Here is a 12,556-nt window from a genome sequence, read left to right on the forward strand (position 1 = left end):
CCTGGCGGCAGCTCTTCCAGGTATTACTTCAGAAGCAAGGGTTGATACAGCTCAGTTACTGGTTCAGGGACCAGCAACAAGGCAGCAACATCCAACTCCTTCCCTGGCTCTCCCTCAACAGAGCTGAAGGCTCTGCCTCTTATACTTCTTGTTCTACCCCTCTGCTTCCAGCACAACGGATGAGACCAGCCTGGCTCTGTCCACCCCGGGACGGGGAGTCCTCCCTGTCAGAGTCAGAGGGAGGCCACTCCGCCTCGCTATGGTGTCCTAGTGCAAAACAGTTTAGAGATGGTTGGATATTTGAACCAGGATTTGGTGAATCAGACTCAGTAATGGAACAATTCTACCCAGAGCAGAGTCTCCTATCTATTTGTCAGACTCTGACACAAACAACTCCAATGAATGGTTTACAGTTAATGAATGATAATGTGGTCTAGAAGTGACTAAATGAAACCAAAGGAATCAAGCAGGAGAAACATCAAGATGAAACTCCAGAACCCAACTCTCTGACCGAGAGAAGGATGAGCTGGATTCTGAGAGACTCCTTGGGACCACTAAAGAAAAGCAGCCATACAGAGTGGAGTGTAAGTACAATATGCACCATAAACAAAGCACCACAAAATAAATGGACAGCTGCATTCTGAACTAGCTGAAGTTTCCAAGTCATCTTCAAGTAATGCTTCAAGTACAACATACATAAGTGAGGCTATATGGAGGTGACAAAGGTATGGGTTGTGGTGACAGTCACTTGCAAAAGAAAAAAATAACCTCCTCATAAAATGAATATTTACAAAAACTGATTGCTGCTATCTTGGCATCTAGAACAAGCTGAAGAGCCAACATGATCCCAAGTTAGTGAACACAAGGTTTCATATTGATATTCAAACATGGGCAATATCAATAAATGCCTTGTCCAGAAGTTATGAATAAACAATTGAATAACACTGGTCCGCAAACCAATCCCTGAGGTATTCTACTAGTAACCTCTCACCAGTCTGATACCTCACCTTTCAGCACAACCCACTGCATTTTCCCTGTTAGCCAGTTCCTTATCCACCTTACAATTCTAGTACTGATCCCCATCCTCTCTAATTTAACAAATAATTTCCTATGTGGTACTGTTTCAAATTCTTGAACTGAAGTCCAAATATATTAGACCTACTGCATTTCCCTTATCTAAGAAATCAGTTATTTTTTCAAAAAAGGAAATCAGGTAGTCTGGCATGATCTACCTTTGGTAAATCCATGTTACATTACATCCCCTTTACCATTAATTTTATTATTCTTTCCTGAATAATTTGCTCTAAAGCCTTGCATACTACTGAGATAAGACAACCAGAATTGTAATTTCCCAGATCACTTCTTTTCCCTTTCTTAAATATAGATATCACATTAACTATTCTCCAGTCAAATGGCACTACTTGCAAATAAAGAACTATTAAACATCCTTGCTACCAGACTAGCAAACCCACGTGACAGTTCTATCTGTATTCCATGATGAACCTTCCACCTTAGATGTGGTGATTTCCATTTTTAGCTCTCATTTCCTTCAGCTGTATTGCCTTCATGAGCATGTTCCATGTTAGCATCCTTATTGATAACTGAGGTCAAGTATTCATTTAGTTTTGGGGCTATACCTAGATTTCCTTTAAACTCCTTCGCATCCACACTGCATAGCAGCCCAACCACACCCTTCATTATTCTCTTTTTATTTATATAACTAAAAAACCTCAATATTTATTTTAATTTCCTTGGCAAGAGCTAATTCAGTTTGACTTGTAGCAAATTTCACTGACGTGTTCTAACCTCCACAGTGTAGCTTTCTTTGCTGATCAACCCCTTTTTCCATTTCCTATAGGGTCTCTGTTTACTTCGAATAACCTTTTTGACGTGGTTATTCATCTAACTTGGTTCACAACTTTCCTTACAAGTTTTTTCCTTTGCTGGGAATGCCAATTTCAGATAATTTTTGAATAACTGATTTGAAGAAATTTCATGCCTCCTACACATTTGAGTCCTTAAGCTGTTCAGTCCAGTTGACTTCCTTGATTAATTCCCTTAATTTCCCAAAGTTCACTTTTTAAAAATCATGTCAGAAACTAACCCTAGAGGAAATCTCTAAAAGGTGTCTAGTGGCATTGACGGTGGAGAGCATCACTCTCATTTGACAAAATTTGCACACTATCATCATGACCTTCGTAATATGCATTTATCAAACCTCACAGAGCAGATTTCCATTCTGCCACAGAGTCATCGTTTGGTAGGAAGTGCAATATTAGTTGGTTTCCATATACTTCCTTAAAGTTTTACATAGCTTTTGTTTAATACAGGGAGGAAGTTATACTTCTGCCTATTATTCTAATGTAATAACTATAATATTTTCCTTAATTCCCTCCACTTCCTTTCTCTTGATAGAAATACTTTCAGTTATGAAAACTAATGGGGAAAAAGGACTATTAATCCTGAAAAAATATTAAAATATAGCCCAGGTACAAGACTTCACTGAGCTTTAGCAATCTGGAAAGTATGAAGTATTATTCAGTTACTGAGTTTATTAGAAGCAAAAAAGCATGTGAAAATGGGTATGAAGTTTCTTAAAGGGCTAATTTTGAATTAAATTAAATTCCTAAATTAATAGATTTACTTGTAAATTCTCCAAAAATTAGTTCTGTATTCAAAGAGTATGTGCTGAATTTTGGGGAGGACACATTATATTTTTCTTAGATAACAAAGAGGCTGATACCCAGCTTTAAGTAGAAAACTCAACTCAGTCTTAACGACAGAGTCCCTGGTAAAGCCAGAGAAAGAGAGATTCATTCCCAGATGCAGAAAAATATGGTTAGGTGACATTCAAGTCTTATATTTAGATAGCACTATAAAATAATGACACACCAACTGAGTTACCAGTAGGAATTTTACGGTGTAATCTAGCTGGGCAGCAAAACCACTGCTGTATATATATTTAGTTTAAAGACTTGTGTGTCTGTAAAAAGTGTCTAAAACACAGCATCTGATCTTAATTTTCAGTTGGTTCATCACATATTTAAATCTTACATTTCTATTTTTGTTGCCACAAATTTATAACAGAAAATGAATCTGTCCAGTCTGCTTTTAGAGAAAACTCAATTTTTCATACCCATGAACAAAGTGTAATCTTATACTGTTCCCTGGAGCTCTCTCTCTTCTTTTAGAAGCTGCACTTTTTCGTTTTTCTTTGCATTGCTCTTTAAGCTGAGGTAGATCTTCTTTGTAAACCTTTATGAAAGAGTACACATACATATAAACAAATATGTTTTCAGGAAGAACAAGTATCTGAGAAATAAACCTATAGATCAGTTCAGTTTTCCACAAGAATGGCACATTGACATTACTGCAGACATTTGCAATGACTGTAGCCAACTGGGTATACAATTTCTTTTTAAATTACAAACCATACAGCATGATATGAAGTGTTGTGAATACATCCAGCCACTGAGCTTTCTGTTGTCTTTGAATGTGTCAGCTACTGGCAATGGGCTAAATCCTAACATCCTTGCTCAATTTCTATTCAGTCCTTACTCAGGTAAAACTCCTATTGACTTCAGCGCTTTTTTTGAGAAAGGACCAAGTAAACCCTTGGGAAATATTTCAGGATTTGTCCCTGTGCCATTAAATCTCAAGTCTTACCTGTCGACGGTATGTGATCTGAGTCTCTTGTTCAATTTCAGAATCTAGCTCTGGAACATCAGATTGATCTGAATCTGATTCATCACTGTTAGAATCAACCAGACTTTCTGTGATCAAGAAAACCAAAATGTAGATGGAAACAATTAATTAAAATAGCGCATGGTTCAGAAAAATACAACAACAATTCTGCCTTATGCCTGACTGCTGATATTTACCACAACATGAGCTACTAAACCATGAAAAGATCATCTGAAATTATCATCAATTCTCCTAATACAACAGTACTTTCAAATTTGGACTGCTTGCTTTTTTCTTCCTTTTTGATAGCTAGGCTTCACATATTAAACTCACTTCACAGGCAGTGGGGTCCAGTGGACTGGGCACTTGACTGGAAGACAGAAGACCTAGGTTCCATTCTTGGCTCTGTGAATGATCTGCTAAGTGAACCTGGGCAAGATGTGTCTGTACCTTAAGTTTCCCCTACTGATGACCTCTCGTGGTCCCTTCCAGCCCTACATTTCTCTGATTCTATAATATGTATGCACAAAAGCAGTTTTTTGTAGATACAAGTTTATTTACCTTTGAATATTGGAGCCAGTGCGTCTTATTTACTTTTGGCATTCCAGCAGATTCCAGAGGCATGGGTCCTCCAATGATAATGTGTTGTTACCAGATACATAAAGTTTAAGTTCTGGAGCCAACAGTGAAAATGACCCAACAGATTTTAACTTCAGTGGTGGTACAGGAGCAGAAAGCCCCTTTCACATAAATGGATGTTAGATCATTGAGGGATCATAACAAAGAAAGTGAATTACACTCATATGTAGACTACAGATCTTGGTGAACTGGTGATACGTGCCTGAGACTCTGAAACTCATTGGTGAAGACTAATGTTACATTTGCAACTGCTCGTGTCATTAGATCCTTCCCCATATTATTAGATTCACTTCTGTCTTACTGCAAATGAGCTCTAATAAATTCATTCACATCCATTCTTATTTCCATGAGGTATTGTAAAAACACAAACTCAGTATCAGAGTGTCACAGGTGGGATCTGCCCCACAGTGCCACCTGGGGGGTCAAACATAGTGTTGCAGGTATCCCTTTCCTTAGTCCACAAGTTAGGGCCGCATGGTTGGAACAGAGTGGCCTGTGCCATAAGCTCAGAGTTAAATAATTGCAAATTCAGAATCTGACTGTCTGCACCTTTAAATAAACAAATAAAACCTCAAAGGCAAGCACTTAGTTGCCGTGCTAGAAGGCAAGGCCCTGACCTGGCCCTGGGGTTCTGGGCTAGCACTGAAAATCTCCTCATCTATCCCAGTCTCACCCAGTTCTGACCCTGAGAATTAGCAAACAAGCCTTCTTAACTGGCCTGCTGGCTCTTGATTGGTCAGTGTCTCCTCTTAGCCCTGCTAAACCTCTGGAGGACTGTGCCTTGTTGATAGCCCAGCCTGAGCAAGGACGTATTCAGGGTGATGCCTCCAGCAAGTGGACAGGAAAGGCCTGACAGACTCCATCAGATGGAGTTTGATCAAGTGCACATTTAAGTCATCTGATTATTGGTGGTACTGCCAGAAAAGCATATCATTTGTCTTTCCTAACAGCTGTACGTACATACTGTTTTTCCTAACAGCTGTACGTACAATTAGTTGCAACCTTGTAGGTCCCCAAGTGTGAGAATGCAAGGAAAAAAGAAAATATTAATCACTCCTTTTTTGGATTTCTCTGCAAAAGTAAACAATCAATAGAATCTAAAAAATTGCCATTAAAACCAACAAAACCAGCATGAATATTTTATTTCTGGTCACTGTCAGAAAGAGCTAATCAGACAGAAAATACTGCCTCCATACTAAAGCCATACTCAAAATCACACTGCTAGGCACAGGGATCAAAGAGACATATGTGAAAAGGATGCACCTAGATTGAATGAACTAATAAAATACTGTTTTTTAAAAACTGATTTATTTCAGTGTCACTATTACTAAGGTATTTTATTTGAATTGGACAAATTTCTAGAGGAAAACACAATATACTACAATTGTTTTGCCACAATACCCTTCCAAATAGCAACTTTTTCCTACCCACGATTACCTTTTAGTCTTAAGCATAAAGGCCTACATTTTCAAAAGTGAGTGCTGATTTTGGATACCTCAACTTGTAGGCTCCTATTTTGAGACACCTTAAAGAAGCCTAATTTTCATAATTCCTGAGCACTTACACTTTGAAATTCAGGCAGTCTTTGAAGGTCTCAAGTTGATCACTCAGAAACTGAGTTGCCCCAAATCAGTAGTAACTTTTGAAAATTTAAAACAAAAACTCTTTAAAATTAAGATACTCTTATATTGACTTTCATCGGACTACTCACATATGTAATGATAAGCATGGGCATAACAGTTTGTGGATTTGGACCATGAACTGTAAAATATGTATTAGAAGATTAACTGATAGGTCTATGAACGGGTCGGGAGAGAGAGACAGAGAAGACTGTCCTCTGTATATGCCCTGCGCAATAAGAAGTGGGAATGAGATCAGCTAGATCTAAAACTTTACAGAATATTCTCAAAAAACAATGTTACTAAACAATTACGAAATTCTAATTAAAAGAATAAGTATAAAACATCCACTTTTTCCACATACCACTACAAAGTAAGAATGAATTAAAACAAGGCAATTTAAATAAAAGCCTGATTTAATTAAAAGAATGATTTTTTGGAAATTCATGATTTGTATCAAGATCACACACTATATACAATACCATATTATATTTGTTTGCAAAATAATTAAACAAACATGCTTTTGGGACAAAAAAGTTCTCGTCTCAAGACTGCAACTCAATTCTCGACGTGTCCCATTTAGTCTAGTTTATAGATATATAAAGAAACCCCTCGTAAACCGGTTAAATAAAACTAATTGATATTGTGCATTAATGTTGACATAGATAAATAAAGCTTCAGTCCCACAAGGACTTAGGCGCATGTTTTACTTTATGGACTGTGAGTAAAGTTAAGCACTTGTGTCTTTGCAGGATTGAGACCTAAATCTGATCTTTAACACTAATTATGCAAGTTAGAGATGGGATACTTGAAGGGCCCATAGCTTGCTTCAACTCTAAAAATGAGAGCCTTGATTGAGAAATCTCAAACACATGGGTTAATGCTTTAGAATTTAAATAATTAAATAGATGAATCTTAAATCTTATGTCACTGATAACATGCTCAATGAAAGCATATTATTACACATTTCCTCAAGTAACTAAAATAACTCATTTTCAAATAGAGTGGCCAACTTTCTAATTTCTGAAAACCGGACACTGAGCACTGGAATCTCTCCCACCTCCTGTTCTGCCTCTTCCTAAGAGGCACAGGCCCTGCCCCAGGCCCTGCCCCTTGCTCCACCTCTTCCCCTTGAGGCCCCAGCCCCTGCTCCTCTTCCCCGCCACCACTGTCACTTGCTGCTCTCTCCACTACCCTCCCCTTGCCAGCTGAGCAGGGCTTGAGGGGTGACTGGGGCAGGACACTGGAGAGAGAGCCGGGCTCCAGGGGGTGACCGGGACAGGGCAGGGAAGGGAGAGCCGGGCTCCGGGGGTGGAGAGGTGAGTGGGGCAGGGCGGGGAAGGGAGAGCCATGCTTTGGGGGTGGAGGGATAAGTGGGGCAGCGCTGGGAAGGGAGAGTTGCGTTCCAGGGGTGGAGAGGTAAGTGGGGAAGGATGGGGGAGGGAGAGCCATGCTCCGGGAGTGGAGAGGTGAGTGGTTCAGAACGGGGAAGGAAGAGCTGCATTCTGGGGGCGGAGGGATGAGTGGGGCAGGACGGAGGAGGCAGAGACGCGCTCTAGAGGTGGGAGGGTGACTGGGACATGGCAGGGAAGGGAAAGCCACACTCTGGGGATGGAAGGGTGAGTGGGCCAGGACAGAGCACAGAGAACCATGCTCTGGGGTGGAGAGGTGAATGGGGCAGGACAGGGCAGGGAGAGCCACGCTTGGCACAGGATGGGGGAGCCACTGGTTCCTCTCTCTGTCAGAGCCATTCCAGAGTGCTCTGCTGCTCCTCCAGACTCCAGCAGAAGCTGTGGCTTTTTCTCACTCCCGCCTCCCCGGTGGTGGTGACCAGTTACTGCAGGTAATCTGGCTTTTAGTGTCCGGACGCTACCAGGCTCCCTTTTCGACCGGACTTTCCAATAAAAAAATGGACACCTTGCAACCCTATTACAATACTGGTACGTTTATAGTGGTGATGCTTAAAAATCTTCAATATTGTCTTTGCACTTACAGTGTCACACCCCAATGGCCCCCTCCCTCAGGGAGTCTCCGGGAAAGGTAGATCAGCATTGTATGTGGCTAACACTGTTGCAAGCATTGCAAAGCATTTTGGGGAGGGTCAAAGGTGTGAGAGTGGAGAGTGGTAATTTCCTTTGCAGAATACGAGAGGCCAGTGGGGGAGAAAGAAGAAGAACAAAGAACGAGTTAACTCAAACATTCAGCTAGCTCCGTGTGAAGATAAGACACTGGCCCCGGCCCAAGGCCACGCGCTCGACGAGAAAACAGCAGCTGCCCAGCTGTGAGAAGAGGAGAACTAAGTTGAGCAGAGCTGCAGAGACAGCAGCGAGAACAGTGAGAGCAAATGAGATGGTGACAGCGAAGGCCAATAGAAGGGAAAACAAAGTCTCTGGAGCCGGGATGTTTTGGGAAACTGAGGAGGCCACAGCAAGCCGGTTTGGACTGCCACAAAGAGCACCAGAAGCAGAGGTGCCACAAAGAGCACCAGAAGCAGTGGAATCCCCCCTGCAAGAAGCCCAAGACTGGAGCAACTCAGAGATCAACAGTGGATCCTCGGACGACCTGAGCCCAGGACACCACTCCCATCCACCCTCCCCCCCCCTTCTTCTGATGTTACACCCAGGCCTGGCCAATCTCGGGTAGTGCGTGTGTATAAAAGTGGGTTAGGGCGTGGGGCACTAACGCTTTCTTTCTTCCCCTGAGTGACGTGGGAACGTTCCCAGCACTCTCTGCTGTTATTTTATTATTTTATCAATAAAGCTTTAAAACTTAGACACTTGATGTGTTCTGTACCTCCTCCCCAAAGATCCTGTGGCATCAGCCTGATCAACTGACATCCCAGGCAGATTGATAACGAAAATCTGTCACAGTTTTGGTGGAGAACTGCGGAGGGGGGGGTAGCCCTGCGGCACGCACCAACTGCTTTGCCGTTGGTATTTCATGTTTGCTCTGTCTGGCACTGTTGATATTGCATGTTGGGGATTTTATGATTAAAGGTGAGCCCCACCCTCAGTCATAGCATGACAGAGAACCAGAGGGAGGTTTAGCATTCCTCTCTCCACCCCGGTTGGCAGGGGAAGGGTGGAAGTGGGTCTACCCCCGGTCGTAGAAGTACCGGGCAAGAGGAGGACTTAGAGATCCTCGCTCCAAGTGACAAGGACAATCCCTGGCATATACACCCCCAGTCGTAGTATGACTGAGTAGAAAGAGGAGAGCTTTGGAGTCTCTCGCTCCAGGTGAGAGAGGCACTTGCAGAGGAGAGCTTTGGAGTTTCTCGCTCCGCCCGAGAGGGGCACTTGCAGAAGAGAGCTTTGGAGTTTCTCGCTCTGCCCGAAAGGGGCACTTGCAGGGGCATATGCACCCTCGGTGGGATTGGACCGAGTAATACGGAGGGAGGCTTAGTGTCTCTTCCTCCAGCCACTCCAAGTGTGTGTGTGGGGGGGGTGAGCACTGTAAGCTCTGGTGCCGGCGTGAGCAGCGTGAAATCTCAAGTGATTTAAAAAACCTTAAGAGTGGTACCAACGGTTTGTGAGAGCACATTCAGGAAACAGAAGGGTACAGCTGTGGACTCAGGAGTCCCGCAGTTGTGGGCGATGGCATCAATGGCGGGTTCAATGCCAGACGAACGGACATTAGGGAGCGCGGACAAGGTAGTCCAGCTGCCCGGTCAGCTGGCGTCTCAGGAGGCAGGTGGACCTGATGCCCAAGCCATGGGGGAGGCAGTAAAGAGGGATGGGACCCTGCTGCCTCTTTCAAAGGGGGGTGAGCACCTCTCCCGGCCTGAGAGGGCTCTCACCAAGGTGGGATACAATCCCTGGGGTTCTGTGGCGGAGCTTCAGAAAAGAGTACAGACTTGGCAGGGTTTGTTAGACCTATATGCCGAGTATGAAACGCAGAAGGGTAAAAGGGGCAGCTGTGGGGTTAATATGGACTGCAGCAGCCATGTGGTATCAAACGTTGTCGGACAGAAAGAAGAGTTGGGGAAAAGGGAAGCAGTGTGCACCCGACAGCTGGTGGAAATTGAGCAACTGGAAGCGCAAATTACTAACCAGGCAGCAACCCAAGCCTATGCCCAGGACAAGTTGCAGGCCTTGAGACAGAACTTCCGGGCGGAAAAGGAAGAACGCACCTGTCTGGAAGCACTGGCTAAGCAAGTACCGGTCCTTCAGGGGCTTGTCAAAGATTTGACCATTCGTGCTCAGCATCCGCCACAACGGCAGTGTGCTCACCATGAAAAGAAAATTGTACAGTTAAAACGTCAGTTGGCTGTACATTCAGTCCAGGTGGCAAGCCTCACCGGGGATGATTTTGGTGACCCCTGTGAGGGCTTTGAGCTCTCCCTTTGTGAGGATCCTCAATTTCAGGCAGAACCTTGTTGCACCCCTATAGCAGCCCTCATTAAGACCAAGGAGAGGTCCAGCAGGTAAAGGAGGAGAAGGTTGTATGCACGGCACTCCCAACTATGAGGAGAGCACCCGTGGGGTGATTACGAAGAGGAAAGGGACCAGGAAGGGTGGGGGCTAATTAAGGAGCCCACCTTCCTTGCTAAATTGGTAATGAAACGAAGCCTGTGCCCATGGAAAGGGGATGGTGCAGTGAGAAAAAAAGGATCGGGCCCAGACAAGCAGGAAGGCAACAGATGAAGAAATTGGAATAAGGAAAGCAGAAAGTACAGGCACGAGAAATTCAGATCCCTGAAACAGTACTTGGAATGGTAAAATCTGAGTTGATGAAGGTGTCATTTTGGGAGATAAGCAAGTGATTTAAGGAAAGAGAGTGAGAGGTTAATTCTCTCCAGCCTCTGCAGAGTTAAGCAATTAAACGCTGTAAAAGTGTTAAAAAGGAAAAGTGTTAAAGAAAAGAAAATTCTTGGTTTCTTTGCAGCCACTCTGAAGGAAAAATGGGCCCTTTTCCAAAGGAATGTCTGTAAATAATCCAGACAAAGAGACAATCTGATTTAAATCATTTGACTATGGACAATTTAGTCAAATTTGCTAAAAAAATATAAGGGGTTATCTTGGACCTTAAAGACCAAAGTCGTGGCTGCAGTAGGGCAGTGAAAGCCAGGAGAATGGGAAAAGATTTTGAATTTGTTTTTTGGTAACAAAATAGCAGATAAGAGCTGTAGTAAAAGAGAGAAAGACATTGCCCCACACTGAGCTGAGGTGGCTCTGGGTAATCAACCTGTCACTTTGCTAAGGGTATATAAAAATTCCGTGAGCATAAAAGAAACGGTTATACCTTATGAAAAAATTGATATGGCTAATGTTATGGAAATTAAATTATGGGAGGAATGTGCATTTTCCCCAGTGTATATTGTAAAAGGGGCAAAAGAAATGCAAAAATATACCACAATAGGTTGCGTTTTCCTTTTTAAATGTGTGTTTTGGAAGCAGGAGTTAAAAGTAATCAAAACTCTGGTGAAAGTTGATTGTGTCCCTTTTAAGACAGTCTCTGAGCTGCTAATGGCTTTGAATCCAAAAGCAAGCCAGAAAGCATCTGTGTTAATGGAAATTACCTAACTGATAAAAGTAGAAGCCATTGAAACCTGGCCTGCCTATAGAACAAATGAGAAAATATGGACGTAATTCCTCTGTCTTTCCTGCAATCAGCAAGGATATTTGTAAAAGAAAGGAATATTTTAAGCAATAATCTGCCACCCCCAAAGGGGTAGAAATACGGGGTTTTTTGTCCTGCAGAACAGGAAAAGCTGATACCAGCTGAAAAGCAACCCAGAATACCATGAAGCTACTGTCACAACAGAAATTGTGTTCTGTTTTGTCTTGTGTTGTTTGTCTTGCTGCTAGCACTGTTGTGTATCAAATGCTGCAAGGAAACATCCTCAGGCAGCAGACATCATATTAGGAGAAACTGGTTTTGGAGCAGGGATTATAAATACTGTAGACATGGAGGAGGTTAAGAATAAATTAAGCTCCCTGTCCCAGCTACAGGACAGCCAAATACAGAAACAAATGGAAATAAAAAAAAACAACATACTGCTGTAGCTATGGGATGTACTGAAATGCAGATACTTGCTTTGTTCACCTTGGAAAACGAAATGTTTTGGGTAATATCAGGAAATACTAAGGTTTTGACACACGTGCTAAAGCAATAAATAAATAAATAAATAAATAAAAAATCGCTGTTTGATACTTGTCAGTACAAATGGATGCAGTATGTTTTTAGCATAGTAAGGCCAGACCTTTTAATTGGGAGAAATTGTTGTTAAAATCGCACACCAACAGGCTCTGGAGGCCAAGATATGGAAAGTCAGCCCACTCCCCATATTGCACATGGGATCCTTCTGGCTACCCTGGACCTCGAGCCTGTGGGCTGGGGAGGGAGGGAAGCAATTGGACACCAGAGGTTGTATCGAGCGGACTCCTCAAAAGTGGGTATGCCTGTCCTTACCTGTTGCTCCAGAGCCTTGTAGTAAAGACATTTCACTAGGATCCTGTATGTGGGATGAATTGGATAATGAGACCAAAGTACTGTATAATGGGCAATGTGTATGTGTTAATTCCTGGGAAGAAGTGTTTTGGGAGGACGGAAGTGTTAGCAACCCGCTAGTTGACAAATGTAAATGTAATGTAAGTACTGTGTTTACCAATAAT

At 42.7% G+C, this 12,556-nt stretch overlaps 1 protein-coding gene across 4 annotated transcripts in view; it reads right to left on the reverse strand.

Annotated features, from left to right (window-relative positions):
• The window catches only part of EML5 (EMAP like 5), a 299,416-nt gene that overhangs the window by 152,887 nt on the left and 133,973 nt on the right, over window positions 1-12,556 (reverse strand). For all 4 annotated transcript variants that reach the window (XM_043547824.1, XM_007055929.4, XM_043547826.1 and 1 more), the window contains exons 12-13: window positions 3,667-3,773; window positions 3,137-3,255 (exon numbers count right to left, since the gene is read on the reverse strand). In XM_043547824.1, coding sequence (XP_043403759.1) covers window positions 3,137-3,255; window positions 3,667-3,773 — 226 coding nt within the window. The remainder of the gene's footprint in view (window positions 1-3,136; window positions 3,256-3,666; window positions 3,774-12,556) is intronic.

Source organism: Chelonia mydas, chromosome 6, assembly GCF_015237465.2.
Source record: "Chelonia mydas isolate rCheMyd1 chromosome 6, rCheMyd1.pri.v2, whole genome shotgun sequence".
Taxonomy (NCBI): Eukaryota; Metazoa; Chordata; order Testudines; family Cheloniidae; genus Chelonia; species Chelonia mydas.